Genomic DNA, 27,824 nt, shown 5'->3' with positions numbered 1-27,824 from the left:
CAAGCGGCTATATGTAATCCACTGAGTAAAATTCTTTGAGGTTTTTTTTTTTTTCCCCGAACATCTCCTTATCTAGAACCTGCAGAGCTTCTATATAAGATTCAATTAACACCTTCACAAAATGTCACGATAATTCAGAACCGTAACACAACTCATAGTTGCTTTTGGCCTGCCATTTAAAAAAAAAGTTTGTAATGGATTTAAAATTTTGAAATCAGGCTACAGGGTGTTAGGGTCAACACCTTGGATTTATTTTGCTGTCACTGTTGTTCTTTAGCAAAGTTGTACACATGTATGTGTCGTTTTGGCCCAGATGCTCCATGCATTCTTGGTATAGATTACCTCAGGAGTGGGTATTTCAAAGACCCAAGAGGGTACCGGTGGGCTTTTGGTATAGCCACTGTGGAGACGGAGGAAAATAAACAGCTGGCCACCTTGCCCAAGCTCTCAAAGGACCCTTCTGTTGTGGGATTACTGAAGGTTGAGGAACAACAGGTACCAATTGCTACCACCTTAGGCCCCCCCTCACTAAACAAAACCACGACAGTATGCTAGGATCTGGCTTCCTTTGCTTTTAGTTCATTAAACTTGAATTTAAGTTATGAAGGATTTGAACCTGTTACACTGCCTTGTGCTTTGGGGAGATGTGGACCTAGGAGGAACCATGTAGTTAGGAGGGACTGGGCCAAAGTATTCTGAATATTTGATGCAGAATTGCAAAAAGGTGAAATTCTGTGAAGAATGTGTATGAGCATCTTATAGAGGTCAGAGATCGTAGCAGAGTCATGCCTTTATAGTCTTATGGCTCCTTTGTAAAACAATTTTTAAAAGTAGAGCTTGTAAACTTTTTTTTTTCACAAATTAATTTTGATGGGGCATTAAAGATCTTGGATAACTAATTTTGTATCTTAGTTAATTTCCCTAATTGCATGAGAGCAAGAACCCAAATATTAGGGAAGAATGCAAGACTAATGTAGCTGAAGGTGAGGATTTCATTGCATGAAAAAGAGACTTGCTATGAAATAAAGAACATTATTGTTTTGAGCGTTGAAATGTGTACATCAAGATATGTAGACTAATTAGACTTTTTGTCTTGATCATTGTCGTAGTTCTCAGGGTCGTGGGTTCGAGCCCCACGTTGGGCGCCAAAATAACTGTCGTAGTTCAGCCCCGATCGGACCAGACTACACAGTCTCTCTCTCGCTCCCCCCACCCTCCGAGAGAATAGGGGGAGATGATATAAGAAAAACGGCTCAAGGTTTGAGATAAGGACAGGGAGAAATCCTTAAAGTTACCGTCACGGGCAAAACAGACTCGACTTGGGGAAAACTATTCATTTATTACTACAAACAGCAGGATAATGAGACAGAGAACAAGATAACCTCCCCCCACCCCTCCCTCTTCCCAAGCTTAACATTATCTCTACTACCTTCCCCCCACTCCGAGCGGCACAGGGGGAAAGAGGGAATGGGGGTTGCAGTCAGTTCATCATATGTTGTTTTACGCCGCTGCTTCATGGTCGGGGGAAGAACTCCTCACATTCCTCCCCTGCTCTGTTGTGGGGTCCCTCCCACGGGCCACAGTCCTTCGTGGAACTGCTCCGGCGTGGGTCATCTCTTCCACGGGTGCAGTCTCTCCAGAACAGCTGTCCCAGCGGGCCCTCCACGGGCCACAGCTGCCTTCAGGCATCCACCTCCCCCGGTATGGGGTCCTTCACGGGCTCCAAGTGGATCTCTGCTCCTCCGTGGACCTCCATGGGCTGCAGGGGGACAACCTGCTCCACCATGGTCATCACCACAGGCTGCAGGGGAATCTTGGCCAGGAGCCGCATTACTCCTTCCCCTCCTTCTGAACTGACCTTGGCGTCTGCAGCCGTTCCTCACAACAGGCTGGCAGATGTCTCGCAGGATCTTTTTTTACATCTTATTCACTTCTTCTCATCTCCTTTCCACTTCTTGCAGCTGGGCTGGACCGAGTCGGGCCCAATCGGCTGCCTGGCAAGAGGCCAGAGGGTGAGGCCTGCAAGGCCCATGAGGCCTGCGCCTCCCCCTTTGCGCCTCTGCCCCCGCTCAGCTTCTTCACATCTTCTCTTCTCTCCCTCTTTTTTTTTTCTCCTTCTTAAATACGTTATCGCAGAGGCGTTATCACGGGACATTCTGCTACCAATCGGCTTGGCCTTGGCCAGCAGCAGGTCCGCCCTAGGCCCGGCTGAGTCCACTGAACAAAGGGGAGCGATTTCTAGCAGTTTCCTACAGAAGCTACCACCTTAGGCCCCCCCTCACTAACAAAACCAGAACAATCATATTTTAACAACCTGACCTATTATTTTCCTGTGTCTTGAGGTAATAGGACAGTAAATCTCTGCATTTAAAATGTCTGACATTTTGGGGGAGTTTCCACAATCTAAATAATATGTGGAGTCACATTAGCCAAGAGTTTGCATGATGTATGCCATAGATTAAGGAAAGGGTGATGCATTCCATGTGAAGTAGACATTCTCAGCTGCCGTTGGGAGTCTTCATTAAATTACTGGAGCTGGTATACCTGCCTAATATTATGCAATATTTTAAAACTGTCTATTACACTCAATTTTAAAACTGTTTGAGGCATGATCTAACAAAAGGAACATAATGTATTAGTAGTGAATTAAAATTCAAATTGTCCCTAATTCACACCCTGTGTGTCATACCCCTCATGGTTATATTCTGCTACTAATGTTGTGTAACTGTTGGCTGAAATTAATGGTTTATTTTAAATTCTATAGTAATCTCTTCCTGGGGTAATTTGGTTTTGAACAAAAGACAAAAAGGATTCTTAATTTAAATGTTTGTTAGTAAGGTTAAAACATGAGGTTTACATAGAAGGCTAATGCTCTAATCACAGGTGTCAAGTGTTCTGTTTTATTTATCTTATGTTCCACAACGGTATGTTCCTAGGAGGGAAGGAGTGTATGTCAGTGTTTTCAAAATTAAAACCAGGGGTTTTTGTTTGTGTATATTCACAAAAATCTGTACAAATATAGCTAAAAGGTATATATATGGAAAGGCAGACGAAAGGAGTATTAAAAATCAGATAGAATGTTATTAATTCTTTCCTTTCTCCTGCCTGCATCTATGAATCTTTCTGGAATAAATTCACATCAAATGCTTCATTAAGAATAGCATTCAAAATTCAAACATTTCCAAGACAGTTTTGTTATTAAATACCTTTGTGTATTTCATTAAAAAAAAAAAAAGAAATATATTAGGGTTGCTCTTAAATTGTTACCCAGAAAGGGTTGGTCTTGAGGAGTAGGAATAGGCAAGACTTGTTATGGAAAGGAGGATATTCACCTTCTTTAAGACAGGGCAGTGGGAGTTCTTTGCAGGGGGAGGGGTATCTGAAAAAATTCTTGTAAGCCTTCCTCTTAGTGCTAAAAAATTCCCCTTCAAAGATGTATCTTAAACGTTTTGATAGATTTGATAGATAGACAGTGTAATGGTTTATAAACATGGTAGTCCCTGATCACTTGGCTGGCTTTTATTATACCAGTTCATTGATTTGAACTTAGTAAAATAAAATCTTCTGTAAAAAGTGGTAAGGCTGGAGATGAGAGATTTCATATTGCGATAGTAGATCCTGTGGCCACTCCAGGAGAATATTCCTGGTGAATGATACGTTGTTATTACTCTTCACAGAGAACTGCTAACAGGCTTCTCTGAACTTCTTTACAAATATTCTGCCAAAAAGTAGAGGAACAGTTGATGGGTTTGTATTACTGCTATAGCTGAAAGTCTACAATCAGACTTTTATTTTCTGGTCTAGGGGCAGAAGCGCAGCAGAAGGAATAAAACATTGAGAATTTAGTTTTAAAGTCGCAAAATAGACTGAACAAGTGACAAACATGGGGGAGAAATTATTTGGTTTATGATTGAATTTTTCATCTGACATTCATAGCGTTTTTGTGAAAAGTCATTTTATTTTTCAAGTCATACCATGGAAATAACTTTTTCAGTTTGCATGCTTTGCAAATTTTTTTTATATGCGAATTAAATCAGAAAACAGGGATATAGGGCTGCTTTCCCTAAAGATTATGATGTTCACTTCAGTGTGGTGAGTAATTAAATTTTACTATAATTCCATAATAACTAAGTATAATATTGAATACAGATAGTGCCTGATTGTAATGCTTCAAATCTCAGAAATGAAACATGTTTCTGCAGAAGCTTTTCCAGATATTTCTTCAGTTGTACCTGGGCTTACTGATCTTTTCTGGGATCTTAGTGCACACTGGTCTTTCATCACCACCTCGGGGCTGAAATGCCTGTGTGTTGTGAGAGCTGCTGTCACTTAGGTAGAGCTCTGGCTAAGCAAGTTATCCAGCAAATAAAATATTTATGTCGTGAGCCCAGTTTTGGCTGATGTTCCTGGTGTCACTGGATTAGATGCTAATACCATGATCCTATATTGGCAGGCTGTTCCTTCAGTATTGTTTTTGTATGTTTAGGGTAGAGAATATGCACTATGTATTTTTCAAGCCATCAGACAGCACTACTAAGGTGATGGTCACAAAACTTGTTAACGTATTTTAATAGCATTTAGATCAGATTACAGTGAATCGACTCAATAATTTGGGATCTAATAAAAGCTTTTTTTGTTGGAATGAAGCTCCGTTGAATGTATTTCTTTTTCTGCTTCAGTGTTTTCCTTGTGTGTGAAATCTGCACACATCTCTTCAGCTTTGATTCTGAAAGGATTTAGTACTATCAAATCTTATGTAAGTTTGTGTGATTTTAAATGCACAGAAGGAACAAATCTGTGAAGAGAACACTTAAATTCACATGGTTATTTTTTAGAGCAGGATTGTATTTTCAGAATTGTTACGAGTACTTCATGTACAGTGTACTGATTTTTTCCAGGCGATACTGAAAATATCACTTGTTTTAAAATAGTATTGTGGAGTGTAAAATGTTGGCTGCATGTGGGATTACTTGGAGTGTATGTCATATTTTGCATAAATGTCCTATATATGCTGTTAGGCGACCTAAACCTGTAGTCTTTCATGCTAACTTTGGAACGTGAACATAATTCTATTTTAATTTGTTGAACCATTATAGCACTTCAACATGTATGCAATGATGAGGAAAAAAAACCCCTTTGTGTAATACAAACACATTAAATTATGAAATATACTTTATATACTTAATACAGTATTATAGGTAGCATGCACATACTTTTTGCTTTTTCCAAATGTCAGCTGTGTCTAGAATTCTTTACCTCTTTTAGTTATTATTTGATTTTGTTCATAATATACTTCTTATTGCATTTACTTCCCAAATTAAGTTTGCTGTTTTTAATCTTCTGTCTCTCCCTCCATTCCCTCTCAGTCCCCACTACAGTACTAGGGTTTCCCCCTTCCCCCTTGAGGGAATGCAAACCTAAATTAGGGGCTTTGATTAGTTTAGGGGCTTTGATTAGTGTACTTGGACATGCTACTCCTCACAAAACAGAGATAGTAGAATAATTTAATATAATAATATAATTAATGAATTAAATAAAATAATTAAAATTTAATATAATATAATTTAATAATTTAAAATATTCTGTTATCTTTGTGTGTTACTAGTATGGATATCTCATTTCTAGAATTGGTTATTGAATTGAGGTTCTACTTTGTTAATGGTAAGATGGAATACACAGATGTATACTTAAAAGTCAGGGTGTTAGGTAAAAATATAAATTGTGCACCATTTGCTCCTTTGTCATACTTCGTATGCAATTGATATATCATGAATGTTACTGTTATTACTCAGAAATAAACCTCAAAATTGCATTTTTAACTGGGCCTTTTTTGTTTACAGGTGTAAAACAAAGGTGTATGCAGACAACCTTCCCACGACAAGTGTTGTCATTGTTTTTCACAATGAAGCTTGGAGCACACTTCTACGAACTGTTCATAGTGTGATAAACCGGTCCCCACGACACATGCTGGAAGAAATCGTCCTTGTCGACGATGCCAGTGAAAGAGGTAGTGATAATGTTGATGCTTTACCTTTCTGCTCTTTTCACTTCCACAACAGAAACTGTCTTTTTCTATGGGCTTAGCTCTCCTAAGCAAAACACACTAGCTGGGGCAGTGGAAGGCAGAGTGAGCAATGCCTGTTCTGAAATACAGGCTGTCATTCTCCACTGGAAACTAGTGTAAATTTATCTGTTTACTTTTCTGTTGACAGTGTAGAACTGGTGTTTGCTAGTTGGTTTATCCTATTATAGCTTTCATGTTTTGCATTTAGAATTTTAACACATTCCTAGAGCTTGAGGGCATTTAATACTTTAATCACCTTGTGAATAATAGCAGGGGCAGCTCTGTTCCTTGCACACATCCAAATTTACTGTCACTACCACGGTCAAGCTTGGTGTTCAGAGGGGTTAATTTTGATTATTCAGTTCACGGGAAGTTTAAATTCAGTTTCAATGCTGTAAGAGATTCCACTTTGTCATACGTAGTGCTCCAGATGAAAACTCCATCTGGCAGAATTAAACTTTCTATATGTAATGAAATTAATATACAAAATTTGAAGCTGATTTTTTTTCTTAAAATAAAATAACTTTATTTTATTTTTTTCATATTTTTTGTAAATTACAATATAGCAGAAATAAAAATAGTACTGTAGGCAATACTTCATATTTTATTTTGTTTAATAGTGGATATTTGACTTGTTCCATGCTTAATCTTCCATGGTGATGTAGGTTATAACTTGAGGGAATTTTTTTTCTTGTGTTTGTAAATGGAGATGATGGATTATTATGCTTTTTTTTTTTCATCTAAAGGATTTCTGTATTTTTATATTGAATCAACTTTTTTTTCTGTATTTCTAGATTGAAAGTTTTCCACTGAGACTAATAGGTAGTAGGCTGCTAGAAAAAAAGTCTTGGCAGACACCAGTTGTAGGCTGTTATCTGTATCAGCAGAAATTCCCATCCTTTAGTCATGGAAGGGTTTTACACCCAGCATGCATGCTGACGTCTCTGCCTGATGCTTCTGATTCCAGTGCTGCAAAATCCATATTCTGCTGCTTATGATAATTCCAACTTCAGAGTTAGATGACTGACTGTTGTCCAAACAACAAAATTGGTTCAAACAAGATCTATGTGTGAAGACAGACACAGGATTTCCGATCATATGGTCTAAGTGGCATTATGGTGCATGGATTATGATGGTTAACAAGAGGTTTTATGGTAGTTAGTAACCAGGACAATGGTTAACAGGAGTTTTTGTAGCTGAAGAACTTTAGGAGTCGAGTTTTGCTCTTTGTATCTAATGTGGTAGGAAGTATAGTGAGTTTCTACTTCAGGTTGCATGTGTGTATGATACCTTAGCATATTAACTGACCTATTCCAGACTATGTTGGTCTAGAGTACAACTGGTTGTGGAGTAGCTGAGTAAACTAAAGAAAGATCGTATCAGTTAACTAAGCTCTTTCCAACTTCTTTTCCTAAGGAAGCATAGCCCATGCGTTCAGGTTGTGTTTGCACTTGTATCAGTCTATGTCCTTTCCTCTCTCAGGCACTTTCACTTGCTTTTGCGTTCTCATCTGATACTAACTTTAACTGCTTCAGTCAATGTCAGTACAATTTGGAAGAAGGGACAAAGGCCTTAAATACAATTACACTCTGGCAGCAAAGGAGGAATGCCTATGTAAAGGGCAAGGCTACCACATAAATGTGCTCCAGATTAGATGAGAAGTATGATTAACTTTTGCTTTTAGAAAGGCACAAGGTCAAATTTTCACTATTTTCACTTGTAGGGGGCTTGTAATTATATCCCTCAATTTCTTGTAGTTTTTCAACCTTTCTATAAAAATTCCATATTTCTTTGGTTCCAATGCATGTGAAGCTGCTCACCACTCTTGGAGTTGTGCCCAGGGAACAATCCTCTTTTTAACACAGATGCTGATACTTGGATTCTGAGTGTCTGTACTAGGTTATTGTACAGAGATATGCTTCCTTAATGGAACAGAGACTCTACATTTGCTTTTGTTAGTTAACTTTTGTGTACAGACTCTTTCTAGGAAAACAAAGTTTATTGTAAGTGAGCTCTGTTTCATTTGTCAAAACAGTCCTCGACAGTAATTCAAGTCAATGCTAACGATTGATTGTGATAGGTCAGCTTTCAATGTGAAGTAGAAATAAAGAGCAAGCTAATATTAAACTAATGTAGACATAATATTTCTTATATTTTGCCTTTTCAATTTCTGTTTAAAAAAAAAATCAGTTTTAGCATAGCAGTAGCCCTGGCCTCATTATGAAGTAGAATTATTCTCTAGTTAAGAAGACATGTGGCTTTTTCTAGATAACTTTCCTGGTTTGGGCTTTATTTAGATTAGGTAATAAAAGCAAGGTGATTTAATTCCAGACTGAAATATACAGCATTTCAGACTTTTTTTTTTGTTTTGGTGGTGGTGTTGAACCTGTTCCAATATTAAGTTTTGAAATCTGTGATCTTCCTTTCAGATCACTAAAACACCTTTATTTGTAGTTATTTTCAACAATTACTGAAACTATTTTTGTTCTGTTTTCCAAAAACTTGTTATGGTTCCAGCAAGCATACTTTTACATAAAATAAAATACAAGGGTAGGATGCCTGAAAATGTGAAGATTTTAGCATATGCTACTTAAACATTCTGTTTGTGTTGAACTAAAACAGCAGACTTTTCCAGAAAAAGAAAATATTCAGCTCGAGTAGTGCATTTTGAATTCTAGCATCAGAGTCAATTTAATTGGAATAAAGTAAGCATTCAGTCTGCCTGAAGCACACTTTGTACCTGCCAGTGTCATGCTCTTAGAAGAATGAATTTGCATAATATCACGCACTTATTTATACCTAAAAGAAAAGCTTTGGAGAAACAAGACGTATCTGTAACATTATTCTTTAGCTACTGATCGGAATTGCATGTTTTGTTTTTAAGTATTGATCTTTAACTACTTCAAAAAAAAAAAAAAGGTTAACAGGAGAAATTTGGATTAGTCAGTACTTAAAACTAGGTCTTTTTTCATTTATATTATTTAAACGTGACTCAGTAATAGAATTGGGAAGGTATTTTTCAACTTATGCGCTTACTTGACTTTAACTGAATATATTTGCTTTTTGGACTTTCTTAGTTTTGTTACTCCCACAGAAGATACTCTTTAAATTTCCCATAGTCCTAGGTAAAATTATGCACCCTTTTGATACAGAAAAAATTTGAAAGGAATATCCAGCAGAAAGAGTTAAATTAAAGCAAAGTTATGCCTTTGAAAAATACATACTTCCCAAGTAGGAATATTTGTGTGAGGGTGTTTTTTGTTTGTTTGTTTGTTTTTAAATATTATCAAAACCTCACTCTATTTGAAGTGTATGAGGCAATGCTAAAAATTTACTCAGCTGTTATACTGAGTCATTTATAAACAACTGATCCTGTAATGCGTAAAACTTTTCATTTAAGTGTTTAATATACAATTTAGTATAAATGCAACCAATAAATTTGTATAGAAAATAATCTCTACAGCTTGATTCTGGCAATTCTTGTAGGCTAAAATGTATTGCATGCATTAAAAGACTGTTCAAATACTTTTTTTTTTAAAGAAGAAACACAAGTCTTGCCTTACAAGAAACTATTACCAGTTTCTGGATGAAAATTTAAACTCTTGCTACTTGAACTGAGGGAGCAGCTTGTGAGGGATATGTGTTGCTCTAAGAGACGGTGCTCTGGAGGGAAAATAGACTGCTTAGATTTGAGCATTTTACCCTATCTGCTGGTAGTAGAGGAACACCAGAAATCTTGATGCCTGAGTTATTTTCAATGCTTTTGTAGAGATGAGGTATCAAGCTTTATCTTTTTGCTTATTCTGATGAATTTCTAGTAATATTTTAAGTACACAGTTACTGAATGTCTGGCACAATGTTGTTTTTTTTTCTGGGAATACTCGCTTCTGAAGTTTTAAACAAGATGGTAGTTAATGAGAATATTTTTATGGACATGGCTAAACATTGGAGGAGGACTGTTCTTAACTCTGTTCCCTCCATAGTGAAAACACTTAACACAGCTCCAATTGTTTCTTAGAAAAAAAAATTTGGAAAGTACTTGAAAAGATAAATTGAAATTTGAAATACTTTGAACAAAAAAGGTAGGACTTGAGATTTTCGTGTGCAATACGTTGGCCATGACTTTCTGTAATATAACTGAAAGCTATATTTTTTGTTCTATGCTAGTTCTTTACTGGCCACAGTTTTATTATTGAAATCTTTTTCACTCTTCCACCTGGCAGAATTTTACCATTCTGTTAATGTAACTGTGCATTCAAGGACCAATGTCACAGGCCATAATTAATTCAGCTTGAGGTGGTTAGAACTACTTTAAAAGCTTAACACTACTACACCTGAAATGTGCAGAGGAACATGCTGATTTGTGTGAGTTGTTCATGAGATGGTTAGCACAGAGAGAAATGCTTCACCATTGTATTCTCTCTCTATATATAATGGAAGCCATATACATGAGACTATAAACAGTACTGAAAATTATGTTAAGGCACATGGAAAATAAGGAGGTGATTGGTGACAGCCAACATGGCTTCACTGAAGGAAAATCATACCTGACAAATTTGATGATGTTCTATGACACGGTTACAGTGTTGGTGGATAAGGGAAGAGCGATGGACATAATCTACCTAGACTTGTGCTAAGCTTTTGACACTGTCCTGCACGACATCCTTGTCTCTAAACTGGAGAGGCATGGATTTGATGCACGGAACACTCGGTGGATAAGGAATTGGCTGGATGGCATACTCAAAGAGTTGTGGTCAACAGCTTAATGTCCAGGTGGAGACCAATTATGAGTGGCATTCCTCTGGGGTCAGTATTGAGACCAGCCATGTGTGGTGTGATCGACATGCTGGAGGGAAGGGATGCCATCCAGAGGGACCTTGACAGGCTGGAGAGGTGGGCCTGTGCAAACCTCATGAAGTTCAGCCAGGCCAAGTGCAAGGTCCTGCACGTGGGTCAGGACAATCCTGGGCACAAATACAGGCTGGGCAAAGAATGGACTGAGAGCAGCCCTGAGGAGAAGGACTTGGGAGTGCTGGTGGACGAGAAGCTCAACATGTGCCGGCAATGTGTGCTTGCATCCCAGAAAGCCAACCACATCCTGGGCTGCATCAAAAGAAGCATGGCCAGCAGGTTGAGGGAGGTGATTCTGCTCCTCTACTCTGCTCTGATGAGACCACATGTGGAGTACTGCATCCAGCTCTGGAGCCGTCAGCACAGGAAAGATATGGACCTCTTGGAGGGCTGGGACACCTCTCCTATGAGGACAGGCTGGGAGTTGCAGCTGTTCAGCTTGGAGAAGAGAAGGCTCTGGGAAGACCTCATTGCAGCCTTTCAGTACTTAAATGGGGCCTATAAGAAAGAAGGAGACAGGCTTTTTAACAGGGCTTGTTGTGATAGGATGAGGGGTAATGGTTTTAAACTGAAAGAGGGTAGATTAAGATTAGACATAAGGAAGAAATCTTTTACAGTGGGGGTGGTGGAACACTTGAACAAGTTGACTGGAGAGGTGGTAGATGCCCCAGCCCTGGAAACGTTCAAGGCCAGGTTGGACAGGGCTCTGAGAAACCTGATCTATTTGGAGATGTCCCTGCACACTGCAAGGAGATTGGACTAGATGACCTTTGAAGGTCCCTTCCAACCCAAGCTATTCTATGACTCTGTAATATTAGTTATTTTAAATTAGTGGTTTTGGAAAGCTACACTCTAAAGAGACGAGATTATATTTGCTACAAACTCAGTCAGCCAAATGATCTCTGTACTCAGCTCCAAAAGGCCTGCAAAATGTTCAGACATGTACACTTGGTTTGTACTAATAAACATTTATTCGTTTTAGTCTTCTTTAACATGCACAATAAGAATTAACTTGCTTTGAGTTTCTCTAGAGACAAACATTTAAGATCTATCAAACTCTTAGACTCTTCTAGCACAGTTCAGCTTTCAAGATGTGTCAGAACTTACTGCTGTGGGTTTAGTGACAGTCCAACAACGCACAGAAAAAAATGAGGAGGCAATTAGAATTCATTCATCCGGAGCAGTGGTAAGGAATGGTAATCACCCTCAGGTCAGCTCTGCCTCTTGAGATTTACAAAACAGCCACTAGAGTTCATGCTGTGTTCTTCCCCCCTCCAGTGTCACACTTGTTCTTCTATGAGGTACTTATTTTCTTACACTAAATCCTACTACAGGCTTTGTGCTGCTGTAATAGAACTCTCATGTGCTTTGAGTGTATCATCTAATATATTCCATAGCTGTATTATAAGACTATTTTTTACAGATTTGAAATCTGCAAGTTATTACAGAAATCTGTTTCTGCGACTGTCAATTGCGTTCTCCCTCAATTCTTTCATCTTCCTTTGGCATCATCTGTCATAGTCTAAATTTCCATGATGGAGAAAAACGGTGCCTAGCAATGAGAAATTTGTTAATTTTGCAGCTCTTTGTAATGCCGGTAATTTTTAGTCTCTAGGTATATGGTAGTCAGGCTGTTGTATTTTGAATAGTTTGTTTCTCAGCTAAGATAAGGTTTGTTGGTGTTACAGATATTCCCTTATGTATAGCTGATTTTGTCTGTATTTTTGTTTTTAGGTGTTATAGTGATAATTTTATAGAAAATATATTAGCCAGAATAAAACTAGAGAAAGTACATTCGAAAACTGGATTTGATCATGTTTTAACTGCTTGCAAAGAAATTATCTGTAAGTTAAATTCCTGTAGGATGTGATTCATTATATTTAGCTAGTCAGATTATTTTTTGTATTTTCTTGGTAGGTAAGTGTTATGTCCAAGAACATTTATGCTTCTGTTTTTGAAAGTAAGAGTCACATCTACTCCGTAACAAAAACTTGCCTATCCCATCTGGTTTTTGGCATTCTACACTCTCTCTGTTTTTGTGTTTTCCATAATGAAGAAATGAAGAGGAGGCGGAACTTCCTGCTCTAGCAAGTGGAACTCATGGAGACATAGCAGGTTATATTGTGAGAAGTAGAAAAAGCAGCAGAGGGAACTAGCTGAGAAAGTAGGGGAAGCATAGAAAAGAATTGAAGAAATGTCTCTTAGTTCAAGTCTCTTCATCAAACAAAAGAAAAAAGCTAAACTATGTAACTGACAGTTTCCGTGGTTTTGATCATTCTTTCCAGATTTCTTGAAAAGACCGCTGGAGAGCTATGTGAAAAAATTAAAAGTACCTGTTCATGTGATTCGAATGGAACAGCGTTCTGGATTGATAAGAGCCAGATTAAAGGGAGCTGCTGCTTCTAAAGGCCAGGTCATCACCTTCTTAGATGCTCATTGTGAATGTACAGTAGGCTGGCTGGAACCTCTGCTGGCAAGGATCAAAGCTGACAGGTAATTATACATCTATGGGTCCAGGTTAGGTTTTTTTTTTTTTTTCAATTAAGAAATGTTCCAAGTATTACAAAATAGCCTACAAGGAAATGCCAACTTTCTGAAGGGCTGGACAAATTATATACTTCTCATCTGCTTAAGGATAAAAGGCTAACTGAGTACAACTTTTAAAAGTAAAACTTGACTTAAAATGAAGCTTATACATGGGATAATGTGTTAAATAGCAGGAGATCTGAGCACAGATGGAGTTGAGAGAGCAGTGAAATTTGAGTTTTTCTGTCTACAGCCTGGCCCATTCCTTCATGAATTTGGGAAGATATTAATGAGGAATAAATGGAGCCCTGATCTCATGTAACAACAACACTGTGAGCAGGAACTGTCAGGCTTACGGTTTTCAGGTTCTCATTGTGATTTCTTTGTTTCATAACATTTGTATTGTGGAAATCTGTGCTGTGACTTGGTCTTCTGGGATGTATTTTCTAAAGTTAGAGTAGTTACTGGAATCACTCATCTATACTGCACTAATATAGTTTTAATTTTTATTATAAGACAATATTCACAACACTTATGTCCATGATAGTGTGATGGAAATTGTATTGAGAAGGGAAAAAAAAAGTGAGAGTGGTTTGCTTTATAAAACATTCGTATATCTAAGCAGTAACTCTGTAGTTGCACACTAGTCTGTTAGAAACAGCATAATAAATAGACTAGATAATAAGTATATAGTGTTACAGATCTTGGTTTTGTTCTTACAGTTGTAGAAAAAAAACCAACTTTTAAAATTTAATGTTACGAAATACAACATTACATAATTAAAAAGCTGCAAGTAGTAAAAAAACTTTGTTCAGAAATGTACTGACATGTAATGTAACCTTTAAGTTATCGTTAGCACACATTCTTGTGAGTCTACAATACATGAATTGTTACCATTTTTTTCAAATGACAGAAAGTATTTTGAATTTAGTTGCAACCCTTTTTACAGAGCTTTCCATGAGTGGAAGCCTGCTTGAGGATGCTTATTTAAGTGTCTTTAAGATGATTAGAAGTACTTTCTGTGAGTATATGCCTTAATAATGTCAGGACAGTTACAAGGAAGCCTCTTTCAGTCAACTTTGTAGTAGTTATACTTAATGAAGTATCCTTTCTTAGTCCTGAGTGCATGTAAGAACACTTCCACAGAGCTAATGACCGAGTTCTAATTTCAAAACAGGTGAGTTACTTTCACCACTTAACTAAAAATGAGACCTCTTATTTTCTATACAATGACTGTGTAGCATTGAGAAAGCTATGATCAATTTTTCCATGTGCAGAGGGATGAATATTTATTACTGATAATAATGCAAATGCTATTTGAAAAAAAGAGCTAGTATTGCCAAAATTGTATCAGAGGAACACATTTTCCTTTAGATTAATTAACTCTAATTAGCAAAACAGAATTTGAGTATGTTTCATGGTAATAATCTATTGAGTACTGTTGTTAAGAGCTGACATTATTAAAATTTAAACTGTATGTGTTAAAAACAAAATTTAAAAAAAAAAACAAAACAAAACGAAAAACCTCCAAACCAAACAACCTTACTTCTTCTGACAGTTTAGTTAATAAAGTTTTGGTTCTTTCCTTTTTCTAGGAGAACAGTAGTGTGTCCCATCATTGACGTAATTAGCGATGACACCTTTGAATATATGGCAGGTTCTGATATGACCTATGGTGGATTCAACTGGAAGTTGAATTTTCGTTGGTATCCTGTTCCTCAGAGAGAGATGGATCGACGGAAAGGAGATCGAACCCTTCCTGTTAGGTAATGAGAAATTATTAAATTAGTTAAAATGTTCACCTGATGTTTACTCACATCGTTTTGGGGTTAATCTTGTAAGTACTTAGTTAATGAATTGTATTGTAGCATCATTTTTGTCTGGTTGAAGGAACAGCATAAAAGTTCTTTTACATAGATTGAGTGTTGGTAACTTTTGGTAGCAATGAAGGAAGCAATCAGCTTGCCACTTCAGAAATGTTTTTAGTTTTTCTGTGAATTACCAGTGAATTACTAGCTTTTACGTAGTTTTGACACTGATACACAGGTTTTTACTGAAGCTTATTTTTATCTTTTTTTTTTTTTTTTTGGTGCATGTGTGTATGTATTTGTCTGTGTGCATACATACATAAATTTAATGTCTTCAAAGTGCATGGATGAGAGGTAAATTAATTCTTGCATGTCATGTAAATGTTATGACAAAGGTAGTGAGAAACACAGATAACTTGTGTGTAATGTGTACTTATTAATAATTGCAAACTTACGTTTGCTGGCCTTACTATTCTGAAAAGCGGGCAATATTTACTTACCATGAAGTAGAGGTTATGGTCTTTACTCTTTTTTTCTCTGTTTTTCACTTAAGAAATTCAGAGATCTTCTCAGGATATGGCTAATTGTGTTCCCCACTCGCCTCACCACAGTTTTCTTTCTAGGGCAAAAAAGCCAGTTTTCAGTTAGATTGTGACCTAGCTTATATTTTGTGTCTTTCGGAAGAAGCCCAATGAGTTTCAGGAAAATGACTAGTGATAGAAAATTACTTATGCTAAAAGTGTAAATAATTTGTATACTTGAAATACAAAGTTATATTGTCAGCCTAATATATAATTTATCTATTATGTATTTATTAACTGAAAAAAAAAAAAAGGAAATTTGGGAGATTATGTAAAAGTTAAAAGGAACTAGCACAGGTTTGTGGGTTTTTTTCCTGCCAATAAGCAATTTATAAAGAAAATCTGGATTCCTTACTGTACAGTTTTCTTGTGTGAAGCAACAATAGTGAAAGCAAGCAGGCCACTTCATGGACTCCTATAACGTTTTCAAGAACAGTTGCCAGAAGTATAAATTTCCTGTAAGAACCTGGTTTCTTTTTTATGAGTTACCAGCATTGGAGGCAGAAGTCTTTCTCAGGAATGGCAGCAGCTTTTTAGGGGCTGTTTCTCTATCTAGAGTCCAATTTGAAGTGAGAAAATAAGGAGAACTGTCACTAAGTGTTTTCATCTCTGGAAAATTTTGAGCTAACAAGTACATCAATGGTAACTGAATTTGGGTGGAAGCCTACTGAGAAGGAACACATTAGGAACTTGGGAAATAAAAAGCCATTCATTTTGTCAGTGTAAGTGAAATGTATTTAAGTATCTGTTTTCATAGTGACTGATGCTTATTTTTTTATCTTTTTTGTTCGGTTGGTTTTTGTTTTGTTTTGTTTTTTCCTTTTTATTTCCACAGGACACCTACAATGGCAGGAGGTCTTTTTTCAATAGATAGAGATTATTTTCAGGAAATTGGAACATATGATGCTGGAATGGATATTTGGGGTGGAGAAAACTTAGAAATTTCTTTCAGGGTAGGTAAAACTCTGTTCAGTGTTTTGTAATGCATCTTGATTTCTGTAAAATAGATCTACTACCTCCTTCAGTGTCCTCTCCTGTTACAGTTAGGACTTTGTTTTCTTTCAAGTTCCTCCAGTGGAGATAGCATTTGTGTATCTGTCAGTGAAAAGTGCATGATGAATAGTTGGCAGAGTTTTGTGATTAAAAGATTGAGATGGTCATTCTGAAGAATGAGTGTGTGTGTTTTAAAAGGAGTTTGATTAGAAAAGCTAATTGGGAAGCATAACTTAAGGGTGATGTCATCAGTGCATGGTTTAATGTGTCAGTGGAATGTGAGCACCTCTGTTACAAACTATGTATTCTTGCTGTTTTCTAACTTAATGATTGCATGTGTTCGTTTGGACGTGGACCTAAGCAGCGTTGTTCTCGCTTTTGTTCCTACCAAATAGCACAATTTCCTTTGTTTTGTTTATCAGCTTAGAGTATATAGGTGGATACTTCTGAAGTAGCTCACCTTTCAGAATCTACAATTTTTAGAGGTCCAAAATTGAAAATATTTTCAGAAACTTTTCTTGGGAAGTGTATGGATTTTTTACATGGAGATTCTATTTTCTAATTGACTTTTTTGGACAGATCGCCACCTGTTACTTCTCTGTGATTCATGTAAGCCTTTTCCTTCCTTTGCTGTCAGCTTGTCCAGTTTTCTAAATTAGTCTCTTGCAGATGCATTATTGCTGAGAGACCTGACATGCTCTTTCTTTCACTACTTTACTCAGGCTTATGAGTATCCTTATCTATTGAGCAGGAAACAGGCAGACATTTCTCTTTCATGCAGTATGTGTTTGTTCTAGACCTCAACTGATGTTGTTTCTCCAACTTGAACAGAAGCAAGTGATTAACATTTTAAAACTTTTTTTTTTTAACAACTTGAAGCTATGCAATAATTGTTCTGTCACTTTCAGATCTGGCAGTGTGGTGGCACTTTAGAAATTGTAACTTGTTCACATGTTGGACATGTATTCCGAAAAGCAACACCATACACTTTTCCAGGAGGTACAGGGCAGATAATCAACAAAAATAACAGACGGCTTGCAGAAGTCTGGATGGATGAATTCAAAAACTTTTTTTACATCATTTCCCCAGGTGAGCGAGTCTTTGGTTATGAGAAATACCTATTAAGAATTGAAATGTTATTACTATTGGGAAAGAACATGAGTATTTAAATAAAAATGTTACTGCTTTGGAGTTCGTAAAACAATGCTCACATAAGATGTACAAAAAGGAAGGTCTTAACTGAAAAATGTTTGTTAGCCAGAGATGGGCCCTGAAGTCTTTATTTCTTTTTTCTTTTTTTTTTTTTTTCTTTAAACATGCACATGATTTATGAGCTTCCTGTGCGATAGAATTAAAGCTCAGTGGAACCTCAGAAAGCTCAACCGTAGTGCTGAAAACTTGCCATCCAAATACATCTCGTAATGTGCTGGAGTTTGGTCTCTGGCTTGTGTTGTAGGCATTAAAGGTTCAATAGATCAGAAGGGATTGACGTGAAACCCTGTAGCAGGAGTGGCAAAAGTTAACATCATCTGCCTTGGTAGGGTTTGCACTTCACTATCCAGATATAGGGGCAAGTTGCCAGTTTACTTGACTCTGATGATAGTTACTGTTTCTTAAATCGGGCATTAACAAAACAAGAGGATGTAAAATATGAGAGCAAATTTCCTATTAACTCAAACTTTCTGAAAAAAAAAAATTCAGGAAAAGAAAGGAAGCCTGGGAAATACTGAATTATTACTTTCCACTACAGGATATTTTTGTTGTTTAACAACAAAACACAAACAAAGAGAGAGAAACTTTGGGTAGCAACAGACATGCTTTCTAAATACTTAAGACATTTGACTTTAAATACTAAGTGGTAGTTCTATATACCACGTTTTTTTCAAAAACGTGTCTTTAAAACTAGTATTTCCTTATGACTTGCTTATTAAACCTGCATTAGTATTGAAATTTAAAAGCTGTAATACAATGTAGTGTAAGTCTGAACAGTGTCACATTTTAGACTACAGGTGTGAGAACAAGTGACTATGGTGGGTTTTTGTCTTAAGAGAATGCATTACTTAAGACTCTAAGATTATTTTTTTTTATATAAAATTCTTGCTGCTACTCAAAGCTTTTTAGGTGAAATCAGAAGCTAACAGCTTATGGTTACTGCCCTGTGTTATTAATGAAACATTATGAATTCAAACATGATGGATAGATATTTAGAAAAGTTGTATAGAAAGGGTGCAATCATTTTTTGTCAAGATTGCTTTTAGGTATAGGTATCAAGGTAGATTTTAAAATGTACTAAGTAGCTAGAACACCTAACTATAGAAATAACCTAATCCTTAAAAAAAAAAAGTAAATTATTGAACACCATGATAAGGCTCTGTTACTTTATATATAATCTCTATAGTCATTCCATTTCATGTGGTAAGTGTAAGCTACAAAAGGAGTTACACTATTTGAATTTTGTAGGATTGTTATTTTGATAGGACCTTCTTTCATTGCTTTGCAGTATTGTGGAATATGCATGCATTCTCCCACTGGAGAAAAGGAATGAAATAATTTAATTTAAAATAGAATATGGTAAAAAATTTGAAATTGTGAAAGTAACTTAAGCAGTTATCTGTAACTGCACTGTATATTTTCTTTCCTTTCAAAAGATGCATGTCTGCATCATTTGCATGCTGATAACCTGAATGATGGGTGGATAGGGGTGTGTTCTTGCAAGCTCCTCCTAGAGCATCTGCACCTGCCAACTGGCAGACAATATCATTTGTGTACCTATACCCATATTAACACTGCAGTAAAGTTTGATACTAGACTTCCCAAGCATTTCAAGAATAGGATCATATAGTACCTGAGTAAGTTAGATTATTCTGAAATTGATTTGTTGCCTGGGGCTGTGAAGAGAGTGGTTAGTACTGTGGGTCATACTTAGCTATGATGTAATACCTGTTGTTCAGAGAATGAACACACAAATGTACTTGGTGCCTTTCATGCCTCTACCCCCCAAATCCATGCAAATTGTGAGAGCCAGTAGGTATTAACTAGAAAGGATTACTATTTTGAGAAGTTCACACGCAGTTTCCTGTTGTTATTCTAGTGTCTCCAGTCTTACCTGGGTGTTGCAGACCCTGATTTTACCTATTGACAGCAAATAACATCAGTGTAAATTTCAGTAAGTCTGTCCAGTAATTGTCTCTGCTGTATTGGTTCATTAGCCATACTGTGCTTTTCTAGGTATCTTTCTGTTATAAAAATTTAAGCTCTTGCAGAATTATGTTGTAGTGACCCTCTGGCAGAGTACAGTATGCAGCCTGTGAAACTCTTTGCTAGTACAATGTGTACTTTCAGTATTACTGTGACACTGCCACAATTTCTTGCAAGGGGCAAGGTGAGGACTTTTAAGCTGATGCTGGTTTGCAAGCCTCAGTGTGGAAGAGTGAGGAAAACAGACAATCCTCTGTGCATCCAGGTTTTCTCTCCTTAGCTGACGTGGATGAGAAAATTGGGTTTTGAAGGAGGTAATATACTGACTGGCATCATTGAGCCTAGGTAACAAGAAATTTGTTTCCTCCTTTATATTCTTTCTCTTCTGCCCCTCAAGATGGTGAATCACAGAAAGATTGTTCCAGGAAAGCAAACCTAAGATTCTCAGGTAGCTTTCCCACTTTGTGTAATCTGTGTTGTCTGGAAAAAAAAAAAGGCTTACTGCTTGAATGATAGGAACTCAAGAGACTTTTTACTATTGATGTAATGTAGTTAAATGGAAAGACTGCTCTCTTGAAAAGTAAGCCTGTAATCCTTTTTTCTTTAATAAGCACAGCCTAGTAGAAATTGTTACTTGTCTGTTTTAAGCTTTCATGCATTTCAGAAGCCATCTCTATGGCTAGAAGTGGTTAGGTACAGATGGAGGTTGGGCAGGAAAGTGTTGCAGCAGCTGCTGCTCAGCTAAAATCTAGCTTATCTCATTGCATGAACAGCTATTCTCCACAGCAGTAATGGCACTAGCCATAGTCTTTTCTTGTTAGCTGACAGTTGTCCTCACAGTCATGCATTACAGCAGGCCACAGTTTCCCAGGCCATTTCCTCTTAAGGTTTTCAGAAAATTGATCTAGTATGTGCAAGTGAATAGTCTGAATCTTGGCTCTGGTCAGCCTGTTCTGTGGACTCTGACTCTTCTTTAGGATTTCTAGTGTTGGCCTTTCATCATGTTTTCCAGTCTAAAATACTAGGACAGAATTATCCAAGCTGAGGCCTCACAAGATGGTGGTGTCAGTCTTAACAGCTTGCTGTGAGGAGAGTGCTTTGCTTTTCATGGTAGTTGATAGGGCTTCACCTCCCCTCACTTGCTGATTGTTCGTCTATGTCAACTGATTTGACTTGCCAAACTTGTCAGGCTTGTCAGGCTTATTTGCCCTGGTTAAGGTAGCACCTGTGTCAGCACAGGAGGTAGAGCAGTAACCTAAAGCTGAGCAAAGAAAAGGTGCCCCTTTCCACAGCAGCAGCTGCAAAGCATTACGCTGACTTACCACATCTACCTCCCCCTAACCTTCTCCTAGCTACTAATAAATGATAAAGTGACAGTTGTAGAATTTGTTGGTATCCTCAATCAAAAGGTGAAGCATGGACAGTTTCAGACCCTGTGGTTTCCCTATGCTGCATGTTAGTCTGGGTTCCAGCTCCTACGTGCGTCTTGTCCAGCATGCATCCCTGTCATTCAGCAGCCGCTCGCATCCCAGCTGGTGAGCTGAAGGAATCCCAAAATGCAGCTCCAGTGAGCTTGGGTAGGTCCTTGTCTGGCTTTTATGGAAATTAATTTTACTGTTGACCAAAAGTTTGCCCCAGAGGGTATCTGCCATTGTGCTGGGGCTAAGTGGGCAGGCAGAAGGCCTGAAAAGACAGCATTGCAGAATTACCTGAGCAAGAGTCATCTAGACAGAGACATGTTATCCTGAAAAGTGGATCAGTAGGCCTGGTTCCTAGCTGCTGCGTGGACTTCTCTCTAGCCAAGCATGGTAAGTTAAGATTCAGTATGTATGTGGATAATATTTTTTTAATGAATGATGGGGAGGACAGAGAAGAGGCTGAGTCCACCGTGGCAGATCTTGCAATGTAGCTAAGCCTATGTTAAAAATATGTGTGGAGTGATTCCGTGTGTTCTTGTTTTCAGCTAGTATTCCCTATTAACTTTAATAGGGAATGCAAATAGCGTAGCTCTTCAAACTGGTTTTAAATGATTGTTGCTTATCAAGCTTCATAATACTAAATAAAAGCAAGTTACATGATTTTTAACACAAGACTAGTTTTAGATGAAACCATTTTTCATACTGTGCTTTTGAAAATGATTGAGCAATTTATAATCATGATGAAAACATCACACTTCTTTTTTTTTTTTTTTTTTTTTTCAAAGCAGTTTAGCATAAATATATTTCCACATACTGAACTTGGCAAGCAAATCTTCAGCTCTTTTGAAATTTCGAGGATGGCAGAACTGTTGCAACATAGCTGATTGGAAACTTAAATATAAGGTGGCAAATAAGGTTAATTTGAAGGAGGAGTATTCTACTGATGTACATCATTATGTGTATGTTTTTGTAAAGGTGTAAAGAAAGGCTGCAATATATTACTAATCTGAGTAGTTTGGTACTTCAAGAAAAGTGGCAGCACAAGCAAGTGCTAGGATGAATCTTAAATTTGTACAAAAGAGTTGATGATAGTATGATTGGATAATTTGATGTGGGTTTTTTTGCATTATCAATATTTATTTTTGAGTACATCTCTAAGCGGATGTGTGGAAAAAAAGCATGCAATTGTCCCACAGCAGACAGCAAGCTGTATGACAAATAGAATAATCAGAGAAGTTCCAGATTTTAATGTAATTAAGGAGGAAGAATATATTGCATGGTCAAATAAAGACAACAGTAGCAAGTACTGTTAAATACTATTTCTGGTTTTGGCGGGTTTTTTTTTTTTTTTTTTTTTTTTAAATGAACCAAACTCAAATATTTGAAAGAACAACTAGTGAACATGCTTGTCTTCCTCATGATGCACATACCTGTAGAGTCTGGCATAATCACCTCCTGGTAGGAAGATTTGATCCAGTTCTGGTTTTATGGTTTGGGGTTTTTTTTTGTGTGTTGTGGTGGTTTTGTTTGGGTTTATTTGAGTTTTTTTTTAAGCCAAACTTTTAAAAACAACTACAAAAACACTGAAAAGGTATATGTCACTGTTATGTATATATAAATTTTACTGGTCTGTGGAGGAAATAATGATTTAGACATGTACTTAATTTTCATGTTTTATATTTTGCAGTTTTCCTAGTTTGCTCCCATTTTTTTCCTGAAAGGAACTATTCCCCATAAGTAACTGCAGCTGCACTGTACAGTGCAAATGTATAGGAACACTCAAGCTAGTTTTGAGTAATATAGATAGGTACCATAAACCTAGGAAATAGTAATTCAACCTTGTTAGAGGACACCCCTGAGGCAACTGTACTGGTTCTGCTATTCAGTCCATCTGCTAACCTTATGCTAACTGTAGTATACATGCCAGTATACTATTTGGTGCAGAGCTAGCTTCAGAGAGGATTTTTTTAAAAAAATTTCAGACTAAAAATGGTTAAATGTAGTATAATACACACCTTTTATTTCATTGTAACAGAGGGAAAATCAGCTGGCACTTTTCTTTCTATGTGATGACATTTAAAAGTACTTTAAGAAACAGTATGCTTGTATGCTATTAAGTATCACTTTGCATTTAATTCTTTATGGTTGTGACTTTAATTCTTATTGCCATTCAGTAAAGCCTTACCAGTGTTATTTTCTGAAGGTCAGTGTAGCAAACTGATGAATGAGTTCTGAGTTTCATAAGGTTGTTGTAAGGATGGCATGATAACTGCTTCATCCGTCAGCTGCTTTTTCATCACGGAAAAATGAAGAACTCCATGCTCAGCTGTGGCTGGTACAGCTTTTCTCTTCTTGCTTCATTATCTCTTGAGAGTGCTCCTTTTGATGTAGCGGAAATGTTTGCTTTGGTGAAGACAGGGCAGTGTTTTGGGGTAGGTTTTCTGGTTTTCCTGTGTTGGTTTTTTTTTTTTGTTGTTGTTGTTGTTTTGGAATTTCTTTTGTGACTGGAAAGCTCAGGCTGAAGTTTTCTCAGGTTCTATTCCAGGAGATTTTAATATTTTTTTCACAGTATTAAAAATATCATAAAAAATAAGCTTTCTTTTGCTTTCATTCCCTTACCAGTATAGTTCTCCAGCATCTTTTTTAAAAAAGTCTTTAGTAAAACAAACTTTAAAAAGGCGGTCTAAAAGCCTGGCTAGCATATTTTCTTTCTGGAATATTGACATTACTGATGATGTTATTGAGATTTACAAACATTTAGCTGAAATTATGCGGTTGTGTCTTAATTGAATAGAAATACACCATCTGCTGGCAGGTTGATTTTATAACACAGAATGCCAACTTTGAAATGTCTGGAACACAGTTTCAAAAGGTCAACAATTGCAGAAGTAATCTACCGTCCTCTAAGTGGAGGGATTTTTGAAAATTGTGTGCAGCTGGAGGTCTGTAGGTGTAGTGGCCAGTTGAACCATATTTGTGGTCTGTGTGGGGAATTTAAATTGCTAGGACGTTTCTTCATTCTTTTTTGATTTGGGTTTTTGCTTAGTTTGGAGGGTTTTTTGTAGTGTATTACTTTTGGCCTCTGTGGTATGGAGTGTAGTGTGGAAAAGAATAATAGAATGTGATGTGTAAAAATGAAAAATTGTCCTACCTTTAATTAATTTTTATTATTGGAACATTAATGACAACAGTGCTTAATTCTGGTGAGGCAAAAATATCTACTGAGCATGCACACCTTCCTCAACTCATTTGCAGATGAGAATTGCACAAATTAATTTTGAGAAGGAACTAAAACAACCTCAAAGAGGTGGGAAGATACAGGAAGAATGAGCACTTTGATAAATGAGGAGCAAAGAAGAAAAAGGCAGGCAAAATACCACAAAAAATGATAACAGTCCTAATGGTGAACATACTTCCTGCAAATGCTGCAGTTATATTGAACAAATACTAAATTATTAAAGGATTAGTTCCCTGTATGAAGGCTGCTTTTTTACTGTTTCTTTGTGCAGTTAGGCAGATGATGAAGGGTCCAGCAGGTGGTACCTAGCTCACTGAATTAAATTAAAATGGAATTCTCCTTACTCCACAGTAGGAAACTGCTATGTTATGCTGCATAGATATGCACCCCAGTTGCCACTGGGGATAGAATGGCATTAGTGACTGTAACGGTTTCAGCCTTTCTCCTGTGATAACTTAGTAAGCAATTGCATTCAAATTGTTCCACAAACTACAGGTAAGAAATTATCCTGTGTAGCACAGATGTAGTGATTCCATCTTTTGTATAATTATCTGAAAAAGAAGCCACAGGTAGTGACTGGCATGTCTAAGAATATAAACAGCATAATGCTATATTTAAAAAAAAACATTTTTTTTTGTGTAGAGATGACTTTCTAAAGAGTTCTTTCATGCAAGCAGTGTATTATATTGATCACTTTTGTATTAAGTGACATTGTATAAAACTTACTGGCAGCTATTAAATATCTTTTGTTTGTTTGTTTCTAAAGGAGTTACTAAAGTTGATTATGGGGACATATCATCACGACTTGGACTAAGACGCAAGCTCCAGTGCAAGCCTTTCTCCTGGTACCTGGAGAATGTTTATCCTGATTCCCAAATTCCACGCCATTATTTTTCTCTGGGAGAGGTAAGATTTTATCCTACATATTTATCTACCCTATATAAAGTACATCGCACAGTGAGCTGTTTGTATTCTGAACTGAGTATTGCAAACAAGTTATCTCCAGCAAAGTTCAAGTATCTTGCACCTGTGTTCCTGTCATCTGTAAAATGATACATCTGACTTCTCAGTGGGGCAGAAAACTGGACTTTGGTATGGCGTACTGTAATTTTAATGTTTTCCCTTTTTTACTGCAGTAGTAAAAGTCACATAGAAGGGCTTTAGAAACATTCCTTCAGAAATGCAGTTACGGATAATTTTCTGTATAACATTCTCTGTGTAGAGTGTGAGTGGAATTTTACTTAGGAAAATAAATGAGGTCAAGCAAGGACTTTGCCTAAAAACTACTCTGAACTTTGCCCCCAGAACCCTCTTCAGTGACCAGCAAATTCCAGTGATCCCTAAACCTAGCTGGGCATTTCTGTTTTTCTTAAGTGTCTTAAGTGACTGCAGAGATGGTACAGATGATGCTGTCCTAAATAAGTAGGCACCTGCTCTCCCCTACAAGTCATGTTGAGCCAAATGTTGAGCCTCTTGTAGAGTGATTTTGTACTTTTTTTTTTTTTTTTTTTTTAAAAAAAAAAAGATAAGTTTTTAACAAAATGGCATGCTTGCTGCTGGATGAATATCAGGAGACTGATATTCCTGCATGCTTACTATATAGTAATACAGGGATTAAGACCGTAACTCAAGTGAGGAAATTGAACACAGTCACCTGTGATTTCAAAGGGAATTAAACCCACTGTGCCTATGAGTATGCTTTAATACTTCTGGCAGTTTTGGGCTGGAGACTCAGTTCTGTCCATTCTTTCTGTAGCTGAGCCTCCGAGCAAAGAGTGTCCAGATGGAAAGATCCCCAAAAGAAAGCAAAGCAGCAGACATGATTCTGTAACTTGGTAGCTTGGGAGTTTGAGTCTCAGATAGTGGTCTCTTATATTAGTATGTGTCGTAGTTCAGCCCTGCTCAGGACCAGACTACGCAGTCTTTCTCTCACTCCCCGCACCCTCTGAGAGAACAGGGGGAGATAATATAAGAAAAACGGCTCGAGGTTTGAGATAAGGACGGGGAGAAATTCTTAAAATTACTGTCACGGACAAAACAGACTCGACTTGGGGAAAACTATTCATTTATTTCTAAAACTAGCAGGCGAATGAGACGGAGAACAAGATAACCTTCCCCCACCCCTCCCTCTTCCCAGGCTTAACATTATCTCTACTACCTTCCCCCCTACACTCGCCCGAGTGGCACAGGGGGGAAGAGGGAATGGGGGTTGCGGTCAGTTCATCATGCGTTGTTTCACGCCGCTGCTTCATCGTTGGGGGAAGAACTCCTCACATTCCTCCCCTGCTCCGTTGCGGGGTCCCATTCACAGGCCACAGTCCTTCGTGAAACTGCTTCAGCGTGGGTCATCTCTTCCACCGGGTGCAGTCCCTCCAGAACAGCTGTCCCAGCGGGCCCTCCACAGGCCACAGCCTCCTTCAGGCCTCCACCTGCCCTGGCATGGGGTCCTTCATGGGCTGCAGGTGAATCTCTGCCCCTCCGTGGGCCTCCATGGACTGCAGGGGGACAGCCTGCTCCACCATGGTCATCACCACAGGCTGCAGGGGAATCTTGGCCAGGAGCCGCATTACTCCTCCCCCTTCTTCTTCACTGACCTTGGTGTCTGCAGCCGTTCCTCTCACAGGAAAAATTCTTCACAACAGGCTGGCAGACACCTCTCAGGATCCTTTTTACATCTTATTCACTTCTCATCTCCTCTGCACTTCTCGCAGCCAGGCCGGGCCGAGTTGGGCCCAGTCGGCCGCCCAGCGGGAGGCCAGAGGGTGAGGCTGCAAGGCCCACAAGGCTCGCGCCTCCCCCTCTCTGCCCCAACTCAGCTCCTTCACATCTTCTCTGCTTTTTTTTTTTTTCTGTTTTCGCCTTCTTAAATACGTTATTGCAGAGGCGTTTTCATGGAACATTCTGCTACCAATCAGCTCGGCCTTGGCCAGCAGCAGGTCTGCCCTAGGCCCAGCCGAGTCCACTGAACAAAGGGGAGCAACTTCTAGCAGTTTCCTACAGAAGCTACCACCTTAGGCCCCCGCCACCCTTACTAAACAAAACCAGAACAGTACGATTCCTGTGTTTTATATTTCATTCACATAACTTCTGGGTGTATAGCAGAAAGAACTGCTGCCAGTGTGATTTGAGATGGGCATAATTCTCTTC

General features: G+C 37.8%; 1 protein-coding gene and 1 long non-coding RNA gene across 2 annotated transcripts in view; one reads left to right on the top strand and one right to left on the bottom strand.

Annotated features, from left to right (window-relative positions):
- The window catches only part of LOC147601726 (uncharacterized), a 284,880-nt gene that overhangs the window by 124,148 nt on the left and 132,908 nt on the right, over positions 1–27,824 (bottom strand). The gene's annotated exons all lie outside the window — the stretch shown is intronic.
- GALNT1 (polypeptide N-acetylgalactosaminyltransferase 1) overlaps positions 1–27,824 on the top strand; it is a 99,473-nt gene that overhangs the window by 66,704 nt on the left and 4,945 nt on the right. Inside the window, exons 5-10 of the mRNA XM_086740440.1 lie at positions 5,841–6,007; positions 13,201–13,408; positions 15,037–15,207; positions 16,666–16,783; positions 17,732–17,912; positions 25,444–25,583. Of these exons, the coding sequence (XP_086596566.1) occupies positions 5,841–6,007; positions 13,201–13,408; positions 15,037–15,207; positions 16,666–16,783; positions 17,732–17,912; positions 25,444–25,583 (985 nt within the window). The remainder of the gene's footprint in view (positions 1–5,840; positions 6,008–13,200; positions 13,409–15,036; positions 15,208–16,665; positions 16,784–17,731; positions 17,913–25,443; positions 25,584–27,824) is intronic.

The sequence above is a fragment of the Chlamydotis macqueenii genome, chromosome 2, assembly GCF_036417535.1.
Source record: "Chlamydotis macqueenii isolate bChlMac1 chromosome 2, bChlMac1.mat, whole genome shotgun sequence".
In the NCBI taxonomy this organism is placed as follows: domain Eukaryota; kingdom Metazoa; phylum Chordata; class Aves; order Otidiformes; family Otididae; genus Chlamydotis; species Chlamydotis macqueenii.
This window is presented reverse-complemented; position numbering and strand designations above follow the sequence as displayed.